General features: G+C 43.1%; 1 protein-coding gene across 3 annotated transcripts in view; it reads left to right on the forward strand.

Annotated features, from left to right (window-relative positions):
- Positions 1 to 23,509, forward strand: part of OSBPL5 (oxysterol binding protein like 5) — a 203,714-nt gene that overhangs the window by 105,244 nt on the left and 74,961 nt on the right. For all 3 annotated transcript variants that reach the window (XM_029582113.1, XM_029582114.1, XM_029582115.1), the window contains exons 2-3: positions 7,119 to 7,275; positions 13,950 to 14,023. In XM_029582113.1, the coding sequence (XP_029437973.1) occupies positions 7,140 to 7,275; positions 13,950 to 14,023 (210 nt within the window). In that variant the 5' untranslated portion in view covers positions 7,119 to 7,139. The remainder of the gene's footprint in view (positions 1 to 7,118; positions 7,276 to 13,949; positions 14,024 to 23,509) is intronic.

The following is a 23,509-nucleotide window of genomic DNA, read 5'->3' on the forward strand; positions in this document are numbered from 1 at the left end:
ATTTCAGTGCTAGGCCACTGACTTTTAAATTTATTACCCTTGTTTGGACAGCCAACAGGATTTGCTTCAACTTGTAAATAAGTGTTTATAGCTGAAGTATCCAATTGGATGGGACCTAAAAACTGAGGTTACAATTCCTCAGAATGAGATTTATTTATTTATGAATGTTTGATATTGTGCCTTTTCACAAAGTTGGCCTCAAGGCAGCTTACAATAAATATAATGAAGAGAGGTATTTATTTAAAAGATTTAGAGCCCACCTATAATGAACTGATTATGCTAGGTGGGTTGAATAGCTTACAATCAATCAGAATGTACAATTAGAGTAGCATTGGGATCCAGCCTGAGGAAAACCATTTGTGAATAGTTTAAGATACAGCTGAGTCCCTGTTTAACCCAGTCCCATGTTGGGAGTTCAGGTAGTTGGGGCAAAAGAAGTGGGTTGAAGGGGAAGGCCTGGGAGACAAGCCATGCCTTTGCGTTTTTTTTCTGAAGTTAAGGCAGCGTGGCTCCAGGTGCAGGGTTAGTGGTAGTTCCAAATGTTTGGTGCATAGCAACTGAAAGCATGGAGTCTCGTGCAAGACAATCTGGTGGTGGTCAGCGGAGAAGAGGAAAGGAATCATTTGGGAAGACAAGAGTTTCCTTGATGGTGTGTAAGGACATAAAAGTTGGGAGAGGTATTCAGGGGCCTAACCATTCAAGCATTTGAAGAAAATGCAGACAGTTTTAATTTGTATCCTACTTTCTACTGGGAGCCAGTAAAGTTGACATAGAATAGACTCCATATGATCAGTTGCTTTTGCGCCTACCAAAATCCTCGAGGCAATACTTTACAGGAGCTGGAGGCGCTCTGCACTATACAGTGAGATGCTGTTGTATAGGGAATGGCAGTAATCGATTTTGCTGGTGATTAGCGACTGGATTACAGCAACAAGATTGTGTCTATCAAGGAAACTCCAGAGTTGGCGGAACTGATGCAGATACATGAAAGAGGACTTTAGCACTTTAGAGATCTGAGATTCCATTGTGAGTTTTTGGTCAAGTTGAACCCCAAGGCTACGAACTGACTTTTTAAGATGTAAGATGGTACCTGCCAGTGAGAGAAGGGATTGTGGGGGATGACCGTGACAGCTGAGCTAGAGGCATTGCTATTTTGATGGGTTTAGTCTGAGTTTGTGTTTACTAAGCCATTGAGCTACTGCTGAAAGGCAGTTATTCAGATTGGTAATGGTTGAAGTTTAATCAGATCCTATTTTGTTGCAGAGTTTTTTTATTGACCACAAATAGGTGGCACTCGACATTGAAAGATTGGATAAGGTCGCAGAAAGGATGCATGTAGATGTTGAAAAGGATCAGGGAGAAGACTGTGCCTTGAGGCACTCAATAGGTGATCTCTTTAGGGCTGTACAGTTTGTTGGCCTAGGTAAGTGATTGTGTTCTGTTGGCAAAGAATGATTCAAACTATTTCAGGGCAGTGCCATCAATGCCAATGTCCTTTTGGCATTGAGTGATCAACCATATCAAAGGTAGCTGAGAGGTCAAAGTAGTTCAATGAGGGGGTCACCACCTTGATCCACATAAAAGAGGATAAGTATCATATGGTTGGTGATGATCATCAGAACCAATTCTGTTCCGTGGCCTTTTCAGAAGCCAGATAGATATTTGAATTACTAAATAAGGAACCACAACAGTGGATCATTTTATCACTGTAAGTGGTTCAGTTTGAGAACTGAAAGCCATGGTAAAGCAATTGGGGATGCCTTTAGAACCTATCCTTCCCTTTCTTGAAACAGAGGCCATACTTGAAACATTGCCTCTGTTTCAAGTAAGACCTAGTTTAGGCTTTATTTAATTTGCGCACTGACTTTTTCTAGATAATTAACAAGCAAGTGTGAAAATTATCCCTAAAATGAAAACAGAAATGCCACTAAAAAATGTTCTTTTTAAACAGTAAGGGTGTTATATGCTTGGTTTGAAAATGTTCTCAGCTCAGGCAGAGATAAATTGGAATAACACTAATGAGAGTAAAATTACAGCCATTCAGGGACACTTTCAAAAGAAAAGGTAAATGTAACATACTATCGTAGCAATTTTCAAAAGCCCATTTACCTGGATTAAGTATGTATTTGAAAATTGCTGCAATATATGCCATTGAATTTTATGCACATTAAAAGCCCATTTGAAAATTGCTACGATAGTATGTTACATTTACATTTTCCTTTGAAAATTATCCTGTATGAGTAAGTGACAAATCATGATTTAAGCAAAACAAGGAAGGAACGGAATTTCACCATTTGTTTTTTTTTTTTTACACCCAGATTTGCACATGTGAAATTTCTGTTCACTCTTGCAAGATTTGAGATAGAAACACCTTCATCTTTCCTATCGACATGCAGTTTTAATTCATACAGAAAATGTTAGTTACAAAACATAAAACCAGATGTAGTAAGATGTCCCTCCCATTGTGCATGTAAGGGAGAAATGTTTTGCATACTTGATCCAAAATGTTGTCTCAGTGTGACACATGCTTTTAATTAGAGACAGACACGGGGCAGCTGGGACTCATTCTGTTGGTTTTCTCATGCCAACTGGATGCAATAATATCAAACTAGTCTGGCATTCTTGTGATGGGTGTGGAGGAGGGCATCGCCTGCTAGTAGGTTGCCCCCGACCTCCACCACCTCCCCTAGCCCTGTCAATAAAAAAAAAAAAAAAGGCCTTCACGGTTTTGTAAATTAGACTACGTCCCAGAAAATGAATGTTGTCTTGAAATACAAAGTTTCTGTTTCCACCATAAAGTTTGTCTCTTTCATGAGCTGCCTTGAAAAGGATACTATTGTTTATATCCCGATCTTTTTGGCTTGAAGTCCACGGACTGCCCAGAGCAACGAAAAAACACAATGGTCCTTCCCATGTTAGCCAAAATCCCAAGTCCTGCAGTAAGGAAAACATTTTTTTCCTAAAATGAATCAATAACGTTTTTTTGTTTCGGATCCCAGCCAATCAATGAAATGTGCTATTACTGGCTACAGCCAAACCATGAAATCAAATGTTTTTGGATGTAATAACAAATTTTATTAGGACAGTGCCATGTTTATCTTCCTTCCACTGAGGCATCTAGCACGGTCTCTGGAGGATCAGTGGTGCTGTAGTGAATTCTCTGCTCAAATTTTAATTGTGGAACATTTAAATCTCTGAACGATTTCCTGTAGTAAATTATGACCAGTTTGACCTGTCTGGGTCGATGCTATTATGGGAAATTTCCTAAGAGACAGCCTGCAAAGCAGCTGTTTAAAATATGTCCTAAGGAAGACAGTTCATGTCTCCATTAAAAGAATTATTATTTTGACATTTACATGATGCCCTAAATCAGGGAGCTTCGCCACAAATTACATGCAGATATGAGTCCTTTCCCAAGAGATCTTACAATTTAAGAGAAAGATAACTTTCAAAGAATTCTGCGCAGCCCCATATATACATGTATATTCCCACATGGAGATCTACTATAGCATTTTATAACCTGAGTGAATCTGGTCCACACAAGTTATAGGGTACGCGAATGTCTGATCACGTGCGAATATCAGCAATGCATTGAAAGCACATACGTTTTCTATGTTTTATAAACGTGCATGCATATATTTTATGCGAGAAAAATAAAATAGGGCTTGCTTGCGTATAACCCTGACTTATATACGCAAGCCAGTATATTTTAAAACATGTGTGCGTAGCATATCACCGGTTTGCCAATACCTCCAGCAAATCATCCACTCTGTTTCCAGATCATCAAGACCCTTCTAGCTCTTCACGATGAACTCCCAACAATAGATGACTCTGATATCAACTGCACTAGATAATTAGCAGGTGCTAAATTGCACAAATAAGTTTCCTAATGTATTCATGTAAATCTCTTATAAAATAGTAGCTTAAATGTAGTCCTCTTAACCCCGCCTCTTTATTGCACAAGTAAAGGTGCACATGAAACAAAAAAATATGCATATTTTGTATTTTAGAAAATAGCATGATATGAGTACTAGCTACTTACATGTGCATATGTTACTTTTATGCACATAACTCCTTTGAAAATTTACTTCTTACTGGGTACCTGAGTAGTTGATACCTGAGGCAGTGGTTTTAAGGTGGGGGCTTCCCAAACCTGCTCTGGGGACCCCACAGCCAATCAGGTTTCCAGGATATCCACAATGAATATGCATGGGAGACATTTTCATCATTCAAACCACAGTGACCAAAGTTTTAAGACCGATATGTCTATATAAAACCTAGTAATAGAAATAATGTTTTCTCATAAAACATATGGATCTAGCCAAAACTGTTGATAGTTGTAGGGAAAAAAATGCTGCTAGGAATTGCTCTGCAATTCTTTTATTTCTTGGGGGGGGGGGGTTATGGTAAAGATACTGTTTGAAAGTGAAAGCTGGGTGTGCATAAACAACCATTTTCATGAGATGTGAATTGTGGCTGTGATGGACAGTAAGCTAATTCACTTTCAATTGGATTATTGGCTGGGCAGTTGCCCTGTGTAAAAAGTGTATAAAGTATTAAAAGCAAGCCTGATTCAAAGAAAGATACTGCCTGCCTGGTCTTTTACTCCTGAAGCAGAACGGCTGTTAGAACAGATAATAGGTGCATTTGACAGTCCAGTTTAATCAGTGCAATGAATCTGCTTTAACCTTCATTGAAACAAGCAATACAGCTCTCCAAGAGGTTAGTTGCTTTAATAGATTTGTTTATGGGTCCTTGTGTACAAAACATGCCTGCTCGTATGCACAAAGAAATGTCCTCACAGCTTCTGTTTTTCCACTCTTGTCTTTCCTCGTAGTGCTCCAGAAGGTTTGCCCTTTTAACAGGTTTAGATCTCCCTGGGTTATTTGCTGGAGTGCAGCATTTCGGCATGAAAGTAGTTGTTTTATTTTTCTGTTTATTTAACGAGACCATTCTGTTTAAACTCAGATGTAACTAGCGAAGAAACTGGCTTAGCCATGGGTTATGTAGTATAATGAGGATGATTTTTAAAGAGATGGAACCGTCTAACGAAGGAGGTAGTCCCACCAACTAGGTGCCTGGTTTGAAAATTGACCTGCCGCCGTGGATAAATATAGCCAACTAGTTTCATTAGGCAGCTGCGTTTAGCAGTTTTTAATATGGGCATTGCTGAGGGTGTGGCTACATCAGGGGTGAAAACTATGCTTGTATCACTTCAAATTGAACATGGGCAGTTTTCCTTTCCCTAACCACTCAAATAATAGGAGCAAAATTACATGGGTACTTTAGTTCCATGCAGCTTGATCTAATTTTCAAATAGAAGCTACCCACTTTGCACTTTTTTTTTTTGTTTAGATTGGTTCAAGGTACGCAGATATACAAATATATGCATATTTTAATGATGGCTGGCTTTCTCCATTAATACGTACACTCTCGGGCTTAATTTTCAAAAGGTTTCCACGTGTAAAATTGGAATAGATGTGTATTAGTGGCATGTATAGGTATGTATGATGTTTTGGAAACATTCAAGTGAATTTTCAAAGGAGTTACGCATGTAAATGTAGCATACCATCAGAGCGATTTTCAAAAGCCATTTACCCTCATTAAGTGCACTTAATGCAGGTAAAACCTATTGACTACTCAATGGCACATTTTGTAGCAATTTTCAAAAGCCCATTTACATGAGGAAAGTGCATTTATATATGTAAAACCCAATGCTTTTGAAAATCAGGGCCCTAGTGAGTAGTGCACGTCCTTGCAGTGAAGCGCATAAATGTTAACATGGGGGGAAAAAAGGTGGTTTAGGGGAGTTGCAGGTCGATGCTCGGAAATACCCACAGAAGTAGCTATTTTATAGGCAATATATGCACATGTAGTACTGAGCTTGTCAATACACTTTTACACCTGCTAATTAAGTTACAGAAGTGAACCTGGTTGTCTCTCTTCTTTGCAGTATTTGGGTGGGGGGTGGGGGGGGGGGTCAGGATGAAATGCTGGAGTGTCGGATGAGCTGGCGATTTCAAATACCCGCACGAGTATTTTCATAAATGGAGTATGCGCACCTGGCGTATGATACCTGGATTATTATGCAGATATGTTTAATTATTACACATGTAAAGCATAGGCATATCATTTTATAAATGGGTAAGAAAGCGTGCATTTTCCTGTATTGCATATATGCACGCATACTGAAACATATGTGCATGCATTCAGGGCACAAATACGCAGTGTTTCATAAACTGTTCAGCTCCTGCGCAGCATATAAAATGCTGAGGGCCCACTTACATGCACATTTGGCTACTTATGCTGGCTACAGAAAATTGGGCTCCCTGGGTAAAAAAAAATAATGTTAAACTAAACTGAGTATTAGTTCTGTAATTTTGGTGGTATTACCCACCAGGGACGGCTATTTCCTCAGTCAGGGGGCTTTGCTGCCACTCCTGGGCACCATTACTGATCCAGTGATCTTTATCTCCTTAGTACAAACCAGTAGCTGAAGGGTATGATGGTATCAGGATCACAGAAGCAAGAAAATATCTTGTTATATAAAATATTTTTAGTTCCATATGGCACTACATATCCTCAGGAGCTGAGCCTTGGGTCTTGGAATTATAAAAATGCTTTAAAAGTCAGCCCATGCTACTTAAATGACCCACATGTTTATTTTTCCCCTCTTAAGCAATCAAATGCCCAGCTCATATTATCAGCAGTTTCTGACTGGGCCCGGCTTACATTTACCGAGTGCTATTGTGACCTTCAGGCCCATCTAGCCTGGCCTGCAAGTCCAAGAAGCATTGGGTAATGGAAGCAGATTCACTATGATGCAGTGCTTTTCTGTGGTTTGAGAACCTTTATAGAAAAAATAAAAATACCTAAATAATTATGTTAAAATGAGTCTCTAGAGTTTTAGGTTACATTTAGTGTTTCTACTGTTAACTGGCCTCATTGTTCCATGTACCGCCTTAGAGCGAAATTGAAGTTTCATTGTAAACCGATGTGATTTGTACTTTTACAGGAATGTCGGTATAGAAAAAATAAATAAATAAAATAAACCTTTGTGCATAACATTTTAAGGAGCTAGGTCTCCATTAACAGCTCTTTCCTTGCCTTTGTTTCAGAGAACTCCTGCAGTTCATACCATGAAGGAAGAGAGCTTTCTACCCCGCAGGTTCTCTCTCTGTCCTACGTCCTCCACCCCTCAGAAGATGGACCCTTGCAAGCTCACCCGCAATCTGTCCTTCGGGGGGGACCATGAGATTTACCCGCTCAGCCCAGGTCAGTGAACGCTTATAGGCACCATCCCTTACCCCAGATTGGTAGCTGCTGCTGTTCTGTACTTGTGTTCTTTCCTCTCAGGGTAGCATCTCCTGTGGTGCGTTACCACCAGCCATGACTGGGTCTCATTCTCTTTCCATTTATACTTGTATCCCAGCCTTTCGTGTCAAAGTGGCTTACAACATCAGTATTTATAAATATAACATAATAAAATTAACAAATACAATGCAATGAATAATAAACCATTCAAATATGAATGCTAAAATAAATCCAATATAAACTTTACACTAATCAAAAAGAAACATAAAATACATCAAATTATAAATACTAAAATAAATCTGCTATAAGCAAAGTTATGTCTTGCCTGCTGCAACACAAGGTGAAAAGTGAGTACCAGCACTATACATGAAGGGCTGACTAGCACCTACTCTGTGTCTATCCTAAGCCCTATTGATGAGTACTGCAAGCCATTTAGGTAAGCATGGGAAGGAGATATATGAATGGTTTTGCTGGGAATCCTTTCCTCTTGTATTCGAAGCAGGATAAGGAATGGAACTTCAAAACCTGATACCTTTCAAGTCCCAGCTACAGGGTTTTTCATTTAGGGCTGTGCCATGTGATGTGGTATTTTTTTCTCCCCGGGACACAGGCATGCTGTCAGGACGAGACCCCAACATAATGTTAGATTGCTGGAGATCATCACACTCAGGGGCGGTTTGGCCTATCGGGGGATCGCGCATCCCCCGGTGGGCTGGTCGCTCTAGTCACGTGGTCTGCCGAGCTCAGCCATGACAGAGCCGCGTTCAGCAGACCACGTGGTATCTCCTGGGCCGGCCTGGGCGGTGAATCCCCAGGCCGGTCTTCATCGGGAATCCGCCCCTGATCACACTTCTCTCGTTTTGGCTCATATGTGAAGCAGAGATTTAAGTTAGGTTCCAAGGCCACCTTCTGAAAGAGAGTGGAAATTAGTTGAATAAAAAATATGAAGGCAAGTGTTCGTACAGTGGAATTTTTCTGATGAATGAGCTGGCATGCTGAATGAGCTGGCACACAGATTACCTTCTGGGTTGAGAAGGGAGGAAAGACAGCCCCCGCGTCCTAGTTAAAAAAAAAAAAAATAAAAAAAAATCTATATTTATAGTCATTTGCAAAGAAATGATTTCACTTATCTGCAGTCTAGCCTCTCAGTAGAGTCTAAATTCTTATCTACACTCTTGAAATAGGTATTCTTTTGATATGCAATGTTCTTTTGTTCACCCAAAACTTGGATGGAGCGACATTGTGTTCTCACTGGTATCCCAAGGTTACTTCTTGAAGTTTGTGCACTATTTTTACGCATGGCTCATACCTGAGCCAACCTGCTGTGGATACTAACACAGCTGAGTGTTATCATTTCTAAGATGCTTCCACTTGCCTTTATCAGAAAGGGACTTTGCTCATTTTGGTCCATATTATTCCTTCCTCTCTTGTGGGCCTCTGCTCTGCTTCTGCAGCTGGTTCCTTTGGTACCTCCCATTTCTTGGAATCTCCTGTTTTTTCATCTTAACTTTCAATCCAGCAAAATGATGCACTTTGCTTGACCCTACGTAGTTCAGTACAAGTCAGATGGTCCTCCAGGGGCAGCAAACTTCAGCCACCCTGCTCCAGGATGCTCTCCCCTTTGAGTAAGTTGTGAACTGTGTCTAATTTTATGATGCGCAGTGAACTAGGAAAGAAGAAAGTCCACTATTAAATAACATAGTCAATCTAAAAAAAACATTTCAAGCCTATTAAATATCAACTGATGAATGAAAATAACAGTGAACAAGTGGAAAACATGAGAAAGAATACTACATATTTAATGGGAGAAAAAAATGTATGAACGTATCAAAATAAAATTTCAAGAAAAATAATCATAAGCCCTTAGCTCTCCAGAGAAGTATTTAAGAATCTGCCCTGTGCTCATGAGAATCCTGGATTCAGAAATATGGATCCTTTTTGTCTTTTCTCGGTTAAGGTGCTAGGGTGTGCTGTTTCTCCAGCTGATAGATGGCTCACTGATATTGGGATCTTGGATAGCCACATTGCTCCTAAGCTTTAACCCATCCCATTTCAATACAGACCACACATGATGCACTGCGGAGTTGCCAGGTTGTAGTGTCTTAAAATTCTTTTGCACATCACAGCTGATAGCAGCCTGAGCACTGATATTACATTACACTACTACAGTCTGAATGGTCAGGTGCTCTGTAAATTGTGTGTACATTCTGTAGTGTACAATCAACATAAGAACATAAGAAATTGCCATGCTGGGTCAGGCCAAGGGTCCATCAAGCCCAGCAACCTGTTTACAACAGAGGCCAAACCAGGCCACAAGACCTGGCAATTACCCAAACACTAAGAAGATCCCATGCTACTGATGCAATTAATAGTAGTGGCTATTCCCTAAGTAAACTTGATTAATAGCCGTTAATGGACTTCTCCTCCAAGAACTTATCCAAACCTTTTTTGAACCCAGCTACACTAACTGCAAAGAGATTCTCTCTAGAAAGTTGCAAAATCTCATCCAGTAAGCAGGTCCTTCACTTAAATTTGTTTGAAGCTCGCAGCTCTGTCGCTTATTTTATTGAATAATATAGCAAGTCTAAAAATCTAGCAATTTCTAGGAAGTACCTAGAAAATCCTGGGAAGTAGATCCATTTTTTATTGCTCACTCTCAGGGATAAGCAATGGCTTTCCCCAAGCCTACTTTGCTAGTAATTGTTCATCCTATATTGCTGTTCAGGATTTACGTGGCAACATTTTTAGAAACAGCAGTTCTTCACCAGCTTAGTGTCTTTCTTGACTCGAATAACATACCAATTTGGTTTTAGAAAGCACCGTAGCACTGAACTAATTTACTTTCAAGATATGACATGGTGAGACGGGGCTTTGATCAGGGTACAGCTTTTCTCTTATGTCTTTTTTTTTTTTTTTTATATTTCTTCTACATTTGACACAGTGGATCACCAAATTCTTCTTTCTAGACTGCGCTCTTTTTGGTTACTCAGTTCTGTTCTATCCTGGTTACCTCATACTTTTCCAATAGGACCCAACAAGTTCATATTAATTCCCATTCCTCCTCTTAGGTTTCCCTTGATTCTGGTGTCCCCCAGGGTTCTGCGCTCTCAGCAACCTTGTTCAATATTTACGTAACACCTTTATGTCTGATCCTAGCCAACCCTGGGATCCATTACAAACTTTACACTGACGACATACAGTTTTTTCCTCCTCAAAGAAACATGGGCTCAGACAGAATCATTTCTTCTTTCCTGTCTTACAACTATTCAAGAATAGTTTAATCAAAATAAATTAGCTCTCAACATTTCAAAAACTGGAATTGTCATCTTATCATGTTTCCCAATCCCAAATACTCCAACTAACTTTCAATTTGATAATCAGACCATTACTCTCTCCTAAAATGTCTGTAGCTTGGAGTCTTAATTGATCAATCCCTTTCCATGCATGATCATATCAGATTGACCACGCAATCCTCTTTTTACAAATTAAGACTTCTTCGCCATCTCAAACCATTCCATAACCCCGTAGATTTTTGCTCTGTTCTACAATCATTTTTATTTTCAAGTATTGACTACTATAACTCTCTCCTCATGGACCTCCCAGCATACACTATTCATTCACTATAAATTATACATAACCCTGCAACCAGGCTCCTCGCAGGAATCTCAACTACTAAACACATCACCCCTGTACTTAAATCCCTCCATTGGCTCCTAATATCATACCATATCCAGTACAAATTGGTCAAAATCATACACACTTCCATTCATAATATTCACTCTACCTGGATCTCACCTGTATTAAAAATCCATGCCCCTGCTAAATCATTAAGATCTTCAAGTCAAACCCTCCTAGATGTTCCTTCCCCAAAAATAGCCCATCTTGACGAAGTAAGAGAATGTGCACTTTTTTTTTCAACAGGCCCACTTCTCTGGAATACCTTATCAAAAGAAGTGAGGAACCTCCATGAAAGAAACTTCTTTAAAAAAGCACTAAAAACATATCTATTAAAAAAAAGCATTCTTGAATCAGGCTAGCAGCATGTAGCCTCTCTGGCCTCTTTCACCCTTAGCCTCTTCCAGTGTATGTAACTCTTTGTCAGCAAAGCGATACTAATATTGTATTCCAAACACATTTTAAGTTCTACTGTAATGTTTCTTTTTAACTGTTACCTATTATGTGTGTTGTACCCCACTCTGAAGAAAGGAAAGGTGGGTGACAAATCCCCCCACTTACCTCCCCCCCTCAATTGTTCTCTTGTTAATTTGTTATAACTTGTCGATATAACTCTGTTCGATGTAAAACGCCTCCCCAGGCGTCTGTTTGCGTTACAATGTGAACCGATGTGATATCCCTGATGAATGTCGGTCTATAAAAATTTTAAATAAATAAGTAAAATAAATAAATAAATAAATACAAGGGTAAAAAGCATTTTGTATGTGGCAATTGGCCATCTGAAATTTGCCTTGGCCTCCAGGTGGCTAAAAGTTTTGTCTTGCACTTTTAGCCACATTCAAAGGATGCATTCCCATGGGTGTGTTTAGATTGGGGAAGAAAAAGTATGCATGGAGATAGCATTTTCAAATCCTTTCGCTTCCTTTTCCAGCAGAAATCTACCCACAGGAAACGCAGGCGCAGGTAGCCAGGTATACTTCATGCCCGCTGCAATTTTAAAAGGGTGCCTTTGAAAATTGGTGCTAAACCCATGGGTAAAAAGTAGACACAGACTTAGTTCCAAATGTTGCCATTTTGAACATTGATCCCTTACTTTCCGAGGTGATATCTAGAGGCTGATTTTGAAAAGGTTTGGGTGCCTAAATTTGAGAGTCGGGCTCCTAAATTGTTCTTTTTGAAAATATTACTAGGCTCGATTGCCCAAATCTAGGAGCCTAAGAAGTGGATGGCAGCTACAGAGGCAGAGTTAGATTCCACACTAGGCACCTAAATCTGAGCACATGACTGGCAGGACAAAATTTAGGGCTCTAAGTTTTAGGGTTCTAAATTGAGGTGGTTTTTCAGCTGAAAGTTTAGACTCTTGGCACCCAACTTAGGGCCCTAAATTTAGGTGTTCAGCTTTTTTTTGAATCTCAGCTTCTTAATGTTTAGCTTTCAGAGATCCACCAACCTAATCACTCCCACCCTTATGATTCTGAAATAAAATCAGGGTGGTGCTGTGCTGTTCCTCATCAGAGCCCCATGTGGGCATCACCTGATGTATATAAAATGTGATTACAGCGCAAACAGCTGAAAAGTGAATTGAAGGAATAGGATTTCACAAAACATGGATTGTGCTGTAATACAAGAAGTGGATTTTTTTTTTTAAATTCAAAAGTATAATAAGTCAAGAAAATATACCGTGTCAAAGAGAACCAACAACACAGGAACATGTCCAAAAGAAAAAGTAAAATTCAAACTTTGAAAAATCTAGTTAGTGCTTCTGCTTTAATGAACCAGTGTTTTGTGCCCAGACATCTTCAGGCTCTGAAGGAGAACCTCACTATGAAACGCCAAGTCACAGCTTTAAGGGAACTCTGTGCTACATTTCTAGAGATTCAAGAAGACGTTAGTATCCATCAAAGAATGTCCAAAATTTGCCTTCCAACAGGTGGCACAAATAGTTTGCTGCCTACCCATTTCTTTTGGCACTCCCTATTCTCATAGAACTATCCTATAAGTTCTTCCATTCCCTGACGCATCCGTGCTCTTGCTGGCTCCGACAGACCCAAGGGTCTCTGGCATCCCTGCATGACCAAGCTAGGGGGCCAGTCTAGGAGCACAGTCCAAGCCAAGACGTGGGCAGCCAAAAGTGTTCCAAAAGCGATATTAAGGCTGCAGAGTGGGAAGCAGAGCAGTAGCTAATGGGCAAAGCATTTGGAAACGGCCTTTAAGGACATTGGTTCTGTGATGTAAGGAAAAAAAAATTGTGGAGGCCGATGCCAGACGAAAGAATGTGTGTGTGGGGGCGAGACGGATGCTGCAGTGCAACGGAGGAATGGAATTCTCTGGTCCTGAATGAGTCTGGTGTCGACACGGCATCCTGCCAGACTAACTCAAGGGATTCCGAAAAACGAGAAAAACAGGCACCAGCAAGGAATGCTGTCCATTTCTTGGTGGCAGATGACTGAGATTTAATATTATTAAATCTCACAGGGACTCCATTACAAGGATCAGAAAGAAAAGATTAGGTGGGGAAAAAGCAATCCAATGCTCGTTCGCCGAATTGCCAGGTTATTAAAAGTAATCATATGACTCGCGTATAGAGAGAGTTTTTATTTTTAAGGTACCTCGTACTGATATTCACTTTTGAATGTTGGTTTTGATTTTATTCCCAATGAGCTAGTTTACTTCGTAATTTAGGTCCTCTCGCTGTTGTGGAACCTCTGAGTTAATTCTCAGGCAGCATTCTGATACCTGCAGAGGCAGCCAAGGAGATTTTTCAGATATAAGGGGAGGGCACATGGCTTGATAAATAAAAAGGTCTGTAATAAATCTGAATGTGAGAAACATGGGCATAAACCCCACCTTGGATCCAGATAATCCACCATAGGTGAGCTTGGGGTTGCAACTGTCGTCTTGTGAAAATATGATCTCAAGAAAGTGCCCGGATTCTGCTGACTCCTTCTGGTCTCTTTCAGGGAAAGATGTGGACAAAAACAACATGTCGATTCTGAGGAATGAGGAGCCACAGACGCCGATCTTCACCAGTAAGGTATGGTACAAATGTTCTCCCAGAGTTACTCGCTTGCAGCCTGGTGTCATAGGGTGCATTTGAGGGCCTACCAAGATTGTATACAATTTTACTTCAGGTCCTCCGCTGGGGAAACTCCTCTTTTTAATTTCCGCAGTACTACAAATTGGTCATCCACACGGGTGCTGATTGTTCCCGAGGACTTACCTTTATTCAGCAGTAGGAAAGCAAACTATATTCCCAAGCAGACAACTTAGCAAGATTTACAGAAATGCAGTCTCTCGCTCCAGTGACCACAATTTGCATGAACAGGATCTTGACGTTCTGTTTTCATGTGCCATGGTGCTGAAGGGCTAGTGCTTTGCACTGTCTCAGTCCCCATACTGAGCCCCAGACATTCAGCACATAAAATATCTTTCCTCTCCAAAAATGCTCTCCAGCTGTTTCCTACCCACTCAGGCATCTTGGACAGCTTCTGGGGAACTCGAGGATTTCTACTTCCTTCTCATAAAAGTATTAACACTGATGGGTTAGGAATATCTCCTCCCACATGCAGCTTACTTGCCAGTCCTTTAACAAACGACTTCAGGACTTTGTTGAGCTCTGTCCACAGAGCAGCATGGAAACTTCTGTGTAGCAGAGGTATGGTGATTATAGAAAAGCCCACTGCTTCTTGCTCGCCTTCATCCAGGTAAAGAACTTTCTAGTATCCTCGTTCTCCCTGTATTTTAATGGAGACTCTTTTAAAAATGTCCTTACTAGTCCATGCACCCCCATCTGGGCATGGCTTACATTAAACCAGACTCTGGGGCAACCAAGGTAATTGCTTGGGACTCCCATGCCACAAGGGATGCTAACAACTCTGAGCTGAAACAAACACAGCTCAGTCAACATCTTCAGGCGACATGGAGCTTCAGAGCCAGCACAGCCTCATAGGCCCTTCAGCAGCCCCCTCCCCCTGCACCCCCGTAGGTGTTTCCTATTATCAAGGAAACCAATGCAAGAGGCATTGTTGTCGAATGGCCGGTCCTGCACTGATATTTTAGATTGCTGCCACTGCAAACTGAAGACCTCTACTGGTCCAGCCAAGTGATGGTGGGAGGAAGAGACCTGGGAAGGGGCCATAGAGAGATGGATAGGACTCAAGGAAGTGCTATGGGGAAAAGAGGGTAGGAAGGAGGGGTAATGAGAGAGGAGGGATAAGAGAGGGGACCCCAGAAGGGGTGGGGTAAAAGGAGGCCACTGGAAGTGGCCATTTAGGAGAGGAATGAAGTGTAAGAGGGCGAGGAACTGGGAAGGAAGCATTGAAGGGGTGAAGAGTGACTCAAGAGTTGTAGATTAGTGAGGGGAGGGAGTAAGCTGAAGGACTGAGATCAATAAGAAGGGTGTGGGCAGGAGGGAGAGGACTCAGGAAGGGACCATGGCAGGAGGGGGAGAGGCCCAAAGAATGGATATTGGGGGTAGGTGGGAGAAGACCAGGGAAGGAGGCCATAGGTGGAGAGCAGAGGAGGAGGGAAGGCTGAAGGACTGGAAATCAGGGAGAGGAGGCTGGGGGTTGAAAGAAGAGGCCGGGGGGGGGGAGGGGAGAAGAGGACCTGGAATGGCTGTCAGTAGTGGCCTAGGACACCGAGGAAGGAGATGAAGCGAAGACCTGGGATTGGGGGGTCGCACGCTCACGTTTCTCCCTAGCATTAAATCGTTCCCGAGGGATGACTGGATTGCATCGTTTCCATCTCTGCTTTAGGGACTGGAATTGACTTTGGTAGGGCGAGGCACTGGGTGGCCTTACACACGGAACCTATCGCAACAGAGCAGAGGTTCGCCTTCCGTTGCCAACGGTGTCCAACGACCAGATTGACAGCTTGCAGCCAAGATTGCTTTCTTAGTCTACAACAGATGAACAGAAACTAAACAAACGGCAACAAATGCACCCATCACATCCAAGATTCTCACACCGCGCCGCACTGAGCGCAGCGCTGACCAGCAGACTTCCCTCATCAGAAGCTGTTGGGAGTCCAGCAGCCATTATTAGAGATGGGTTAAAAAAAAAGTGCGGCAAAACGAGGCCCAAACTGTTGACTTTGTGAAAAAAAAAAGTTAATGAAATAAAATATCCACTTCTGCAAAAAATGCCGCCTTTCCTTTTAACCAGCAAAATGCTGCAGAACTGGCAAATACTGCCGTTCTAGCTCTTTCAGTGTTTAAACAAATTCTCCCATTAAAGCCCTGTTGCAAATATTTGTCTTAAGTTTCCGGAATATTTGCAGGAGAGCTGGTGGAATGAAAACTGTACTTTTCGCACATCTCTAGCCGACGGGCTGCTGGCCACCAAGCTGGTGCGTTAATTGAATCTCTTGGGACTCGCCAAACTGTCAGCAGAAAAAACCTGTTCATTTTAGTCCTCTTTTTTTTTTTTTGAAGAGAGAAGCTGCTAAATCATTCGGCTTTGTTCTGCAGTTCAGCACCTTTTATAGTACCTCTTTCAGAGCAAGCAACTGCACAGCCTGGTTGATTGATGCAGGTGGCACGAGGAAGAGTCAGTAGGGAAAGGCATTGGACAAGTAGTCAGGAAAGAACAGCACAATGAGTTGCCAGGGATTTCCTGTAAAATTGAAGGAGAAAGGCACTCTTTTTTTTTAAATTTCTGTCTTAAGTATGGGTCTTCCTAATACATTGCTAAGACCAAGCTGCCCTGCAGGACATATTTAGCCAGTCCTGACGCTTAACCCTGATCTTTAACTATTCTGGCATTTGTCTTTACATTTTTAATTAAGAAAAAGCTGGACCACAAGTCTCAGTAGGGCCCGTGGAATTTAAAACCGGGACCAGCTTCAAAGGTGACCGGTGAACCGGTCTTAGTTGGGAGCTCTTATTTCTAGGAGGCGAGCAACCTTGGTCCTCAAGTGACAGAAATTGATCAGGTTTTCTGTGGTAGCCTGCATGAATATGAATGAGATCAATTTGCATGCTGTGCATTGTATGGGGTTCATTTGCATCTCTCATGCCTAGCCTAAAGTGCTCATCTCATCCTAAAAGCCTCTTCAGTGATATGGAAGAGAAGAGATCTATACGGCAGTTAACTCATTCTCCAACTGCTTTATTTAAAATGCAAATTAATTCATCTTGATGGTGCCAAGTCATTTTTTGGTGCAGCATTTAGTGCAAATGATTTAAGCTTCATATGTCAGCGTGCATTTAACCTTTTGGAGTTAATTACAGACACATTTACACAAAGAGCCAGGGTGGAAGGAAAAAAAAAGGCTGTGTCTCTAGCAATATGCAATTGTCATTTACCCAGTGAGCCATGAAATCAGGACCAGACTGGGCTAGCAGGAAGACCTGATAATGATAGAAAATCCAGCTAGCTACAAAATGTTATTTGCATTTACTAAATACAGTTTTAAAGAACAAAGGAATATCAGCATTCCACACATTTCTACAGCTGATGTAGGGGACGTTTTGACATTTTATTACAATAGTTTGCATGTAGAAATGTAGCTAGAGAACGGTGTGTTTTCAGTAATTGCTTCCACCAACATATGAATAGGTTATTATACGATCATTGTTCTGACCTTATTTCTTTAACTCTGCAGTTCTTTTAGAAAGGGATGATATGAGCCAACCTAACGGCTGATATTCTTCTGCGCCTCTTTCCACTTTCAGCTGAGAATATAAATCCCAGTCCTGGCCCTTCAAAGCGACTTTCACTCCATCGTCCCTTATCAAGCCATATCCCCTGCAATCTTATCACTATTCCCGTTCTCCTTCCCACTTTGCTTCCTTTCTCATGCTCCCTGTGGAATGCGAACTCTTAACTCCAAGAAGCTTGCCTTTGTTCATGACCTTTTTAACCTCTCATTCCCTTCATCTTCTTGCCTCAGTGGAGACCTGGCTTTCCACTGAGGACACTGCTTCAGTTGCTGCTCTCTGTCATGGAGGTTATCTTTTCTCCGAGGACAAGCAGGATGTACTCCTCACACATGGGTGATGTCATCGGATGAAGCCCGGCTCAGAACTTTGATCTCAAGGGATCTAGAACTTTCAAACATGCCCTACTTGAACATGTGCAGCTGTACTCATCACCCTGGCCCCTAGGCAGGCGGCATTCTCCCTGTCTGTGCAGTTCTCAGTCATGCCAGGGTTCTGCCATCGTTGTGTCAAGGTCTCGGCCTCATCGTCAGTTCTGCACCACCAAGTACTGGGGAGCACTGACAAGGAAGATGTCATCCCACACTGTGGGGTCATGGGTGTGCTGCCATCCATAGAATGGGATACCACTACGACCCCACTCACCGTGCTTGTGGGTAGAATCTCACGGCACAGCAAGGACCGAGCACCACTTGCTAGAGTCGGTGGCTGCTCGCTGCCAAAAGGCAAATCACAATGTGTGATGATACCATCCTTGTCTATTCTCCAGTTGTTCTCTACTGTATGGAGGATGTGTATGTGTGTTTCTTTCATGAAAAGCACAACAGGTTGTGTGCTGCAGCCACAGGACTGACCTAGGACTGCATTCCTGGTCAAACACTAAGGGGAGTAGTGTCGGGAGTCTTCTCCTTCCTTAGAAGAGGAATATGTCTTTTGACACCATCCATGTTACAAATCCCCTTTCTAGGGAAGCTCCATGGCTCTGTCCCTGGCAGGTTTATCGCTGAACCAGAGCCTCGATTCTTTGAATCGGTGCATCTCCTTGTAGGCCAGGGTCAGGGGACAACAGCGGTGATCATCTGACCATTTTTGCTGGGGCCCCTTTGTTGATTACCCTAGTGGCCTTCCCCATCCGAGAGTGGCTGCCAGTGGCAGATTGGTTGCTTCTGAACCTCGACTATAAGTGATTGTGTCTCAACTCTCAGCTGGAGAGTTGACAGGGTTTTCGAGATCGGGAGGCCCCAATTCTCATTGCTTTTCTGTCACTTCAGGAAGGGGGGATTCAACTGGGTTCCAGAGCAGCTCTTATGGGCTCCCTTCTGGATGCCTGGTTGTCTACCCCTGCAAGAGGTGACCCTTGTTCTCCGTTTCCCGGAGAAGGCAAGTCACTGCTTCTGATTGGCGGTCGCCCTTGGTTCCTTGTGGGATCTGAGAGCCGATCGAGCTGTAGTGCTCTCTTAGGTGGTCCTAAGGCACAGTAGGTCTATTTCACGAGGGAGCCTTTCCAGAGTAGCTCCCCAGTGAAGATTAGGGGTTTCTCCCATCCAGGAGTCCTGGTTCATGCAACGATTGTTCCATTTACCACATGCTTCCTTGGGGGAAGTATATGCTATCATTGCTGAGGTATTAATACCTAAGCCAGGTTCGGGGCAATCTGTTCCGAGATCACCCTTGCCCTGCCCAGAGTTTCTGTGCTGGTGAAGAAATCCTGTTTGACAGGGTTTTTTTTTTACTTGTGGCACCCCGGCGTCCTGTCTCTTAGTGGAGTGTTTCTGGATTTCTTCCCTGATTTCTCAGTTTCAGCTGTTCCAAGCAGGCTGAGGCCTCTATCTCAGTGGGTAACTCCCTACTGGAATTGGCAGTAAGTTATTTGCTTGGGGTTCAGTTAAACAATCTAGTGACTTGTTTACCCCAGCAGTCCAGCGGTCTGCCTCCTTTGTTCTTTGCTCCTTCTGACTTCCAGTTGGAATCTCAGGGGGAAGGGGGAAAAGCTAAGGCATTCTTAGTATATTTTAGTGTAAAATAAAAATAAAATAAATAAATAATAAATAATAAATACTTGCAGGGAAAGATACACCACATTTTCCCCTATATTTTCATCAACCTCTGGCCAATACTGCCTTTAGCTTTTCTCACTTCACTAAGTTGCCCAAAGTGCCTTCCTGCTCATCTGAACTATCCTGTATTCAGGATGATAGCCCTGCCCCTGACCAGGGTACAGTGTGGGTGAGCTTCAGCCTAACACATCTCCCTGCTTGGGGGATTGGGCTAGCGATCCCATTCAGGGATTGCCTTCCATCCCCTGAAAATCTTGATGCTGTCCTGCTGGTCAGCTATGTCTGGTGCTTTGGCACGTAGGGTCTGTCACAGTCCTGGCCATTGTTGCTAATTATTCTTCCAAGCATTGCTTGGGTTTTCTGCTCATTATGCCTATTTGACATACATGGGCAGACTTCTGCAGCTGCATGCTGTCCTTCGGATGTCAGTGGACTGCAATTTCTTTCTGGGGAGTTCTTGAGCCCCAGTTGTTTTTTTGGTTGTCTTGTAACACTGAAGAAAACTGTGCAGTCTTCATTCAAGAGTCCTTTTCTTGTTTATATCTCTAGGGTGTTTCCTGTATCTATGAGGTTCTAGACCTACTGTCATTGTCATAGTTTACTGATCTGAAACCAAGCTTGTAATGTTTTCCGTAATGCAGAGTATGTTTCTTGTTGGCACTTGCATCACTCCCCTGCCCTGAGACATAAAACCCCAATGTGTAGCCAATGCTACACATTAGGGTTTTATGTCTCAGACTTTTATGTGGTTTTGTCTTTGTAGAATTCAAATCTTTTCCCGCCTAGACCCCTTGGTGGGTCGGCTGCCTCACAGGCAAAAAAGTGAGAAGTGATGCTTTTTCAGCACAGTGTGATTTCCTTTTTTGTCCTGCTTGGACAGCCTATAGCTTGGGATTCAAACGTGTATGAGGACTACCATCCTGCTTTTCTTCAGAGAAAGTAGAGTTGCTTACCTGTAATGGGTGTTCTCTGAGGACAGCAGGATGTTAGTCCTCACAAAACCCACTCGCCTCCCCTGGGAGTTGGTTTCTCTAGGCATTGTTTGGATTAGTAGATCTGTGGACCCTGGGCCAAGGTTAGAGATGGTACCGCCCACAGGAAGGAGCCCTGTGAGCCTCAACGTCGGGAGGCAAGATCTCAGCAGATGTCAGACACAGTTGTGGAATAGAGTATTTATTAGAGAATAGAGAGGCACTGCCCGTGAAGTGGGAAGTGTAGGAGAAAGTCAGAGTCTGTGCGGTGGGGTATACCCAAGGGGAATACCTCTGTAGAAGATACGGCAATGGTCCGCAGAGCAGGGTACACCGGTGAGGCTCCTCACAAGAGATGTCATGGTAGTGGTCCGCAGTGCTGGGTACACCATTGAGGGTTCCTCACTAGAGATGTCACGGTAGTGGTCCGCAGTGCTGGGTACACCATTGAGGGTTCCTCACTAGAGATGTCACGGTAGTGGTCCGCAGTGCTGGGTACACCATTGAGGGTTCCTCACTAGAGATGTCACGGTAGTGGTTCACAGCGTGGGGTACACCAATAAGGTTTCACACAAGGATGGTACGGTGGTGGTCTGTAGAGCAGAGGTACTTACAGTAGTAGAGGTTCCAGGGGAAGTCCTTAAAACTGACCTGTGTGCGTGCGCGCATAGGGAATTCCGAGGGCAAGATGGTGGTTGGCAGCATCTGCAGCGTCCAGGGAGGCCCGGGAACAGTGGGCAGGCCTGCGATAGCTGGCGGAGGCCGTAAGTCTTCCCCACGGAGTCAAAGCTGCAAAAAAGGAGGTGAGCAACAGAGGTTGCAGCAGTCTGCGACCGACGGGCATAACAGGTATTAGCTATATTATGGACAGAGGGACTGCCTTCAGGGCAGGGTGATGACTACAGCTGCACATGCTCAGTAGGGCATTTTTTAAAGTTCTAGATCCTTTAAGATCAAAGTTCCATGTATGAAGACTAAATCCTGCTGTCCTCGGAGAACACCTGTTATAGGTAAGCAACTCTGCTTTCTCCCACATACCTCTCCCAGTAGGCCATGGTGGTGGTACTGGACTGCTGCTCTTCCTCTCCTGTGGATTTCAAAAAATTCTCCAATAGATAGTAATCCAGTTACACATAATATTGTAGCAAAAGCTAACCTGGTTCCTGGATCCAGCACAGCTCACTGGGTTTCTGTTTTAGCTAAGTTTTAACAGTCTGTTTAATATAACTTTATTCTGCATTTATCCCTGTTTATTGTGCTTATTTGTGCTGTTTATTCCCTCCCACCCTTAGAGTGTTTCCTTCTTAAATCTGTCTTCCAAGGACCTAGGATAATTGAATAATATAGGCTTAAAGTACCGATTTCTCAACTAGCTTATTAGTCACTATTAGCAAAATGTCCTTTATTCAGTGCATCAGTTGTGGTGCTTATGTCCCAAGGCCTATCATTTGGAGATTTAAGGGTTGTCTAATTTGCCTTCAGCTGTCTGCCATGAATAATGAACTAATTCACCTGAAGGAGATATTATACAGGATTCAAATATCCTCTCCTTCCTTGCAGCATCCAGATTCTCTCTCCCACCTTTCACAGAAGAGTCAGAAACTCAGATGCAAATGGTTTACAGTGGGCTCTGGTAGAACAAGACCTTTGAGTCTGAGATACCCAAACTGTGAAGCATCCTGAGTATCCACCCCCACTCCCACAAAGAAGTCAGACATCCAGGATCCAGAATCCCAGGAATAATTGGATTACAGTGGGCTCTAGGAATAAGGCCTGTGATGAGAAGACACCCACTCTCCCCACTGTTACCCTTACTTAATACATTTTCTGCACTGGAAATGAAGAAGTCCAAGTAACAGATTATGAAAAGATGTCTGAAAGGGAAGCAGCCACCCAGTGTACCCAGAAACCCTTCAGCAGGATCAAATGTCATAAAAGAAAGCTGCTTCTGCCGTGAGATTCAGTCATCAGAGGAACCAATTTGGGAACTCATTTTGATGGGGACACAACAGTTAAATGCCTTCCAGGATCTTCAGCTAACAGAAATGCAAACCAAGCTATCATAGAAGAAAGTAAGTACTCTGATATCAATGTTATCATCCATTTGGGGACCAATGAGCACGCTAGAAACGGCGTCCATAAAATACAGAAACATTTCCAAAATCTAGGGGAAGAGATTAGACACATGGCAAAGACTATTGCCTTTTCGGAAGTCCATGGAAAGGGAAAGGAAAGGTTATGCCATATAGATAACTTCAATTTTTGGCTCAAAACCTGGTGTAAAGAATGTAGATTTGGACACATTGGGGCAGATTTTAAAAAGTTGCGCGAGCGCGTACTTTTGTTCGCGCCTGCTGCGCGAACAAAAGTACGCCTGATTTTATAAGATACGCGCGTTGCCGCGCTTATCTTATAAAATCTGGGGTCGGCGCGCGCAAGGCTGCGCAAAATCGGCAGCCTGCGCGCGCCGAGCCGCGCAGCCTGCCTCCGTTCCCTCCAAGGCCGCTCCGATTTCAGAGCGGCCTCGGAGGGAACTGTCCTTAGCCCTCCCCGCACCTTCCCCTCCCTTCCCCTACCTAACCCACCCCCCTGGCCCTATCTAAACCCCCCCCTTACCTTTGTCGGCAAAGTTACGCCTGTCGGCCGGGTGCCCCGCTCCATGGTCCGGTCCCGGGGGCTGTTCCGGAGGCCGTGGCCACACCCCCGGAACGCCCCCGGGCGGAAACCACGCCCACGTCGCCGCCCCCCGAAACGCCACGCCCCACCCCCTAAACAGCGCATCATCTCGACACGCCCCCCGACACGCCCCCAACAGGAAGCCCCGGGACTTA

The sequence above is a fragment of the Rhinatrema bivittatum genome, chromosome 17 (assembly GCF_901001135.1).
Source record: "Rhinatrema bivittatum chromosome 17, aRhiBiv1.1, whole genome shotgun sequence".
NCBI lineage: Eukaryota > Metazoa > Chordata > Amphibia > Gymnophiona > Rhinatrematidae > Rhinatrema > Rhinatrema bivittatum.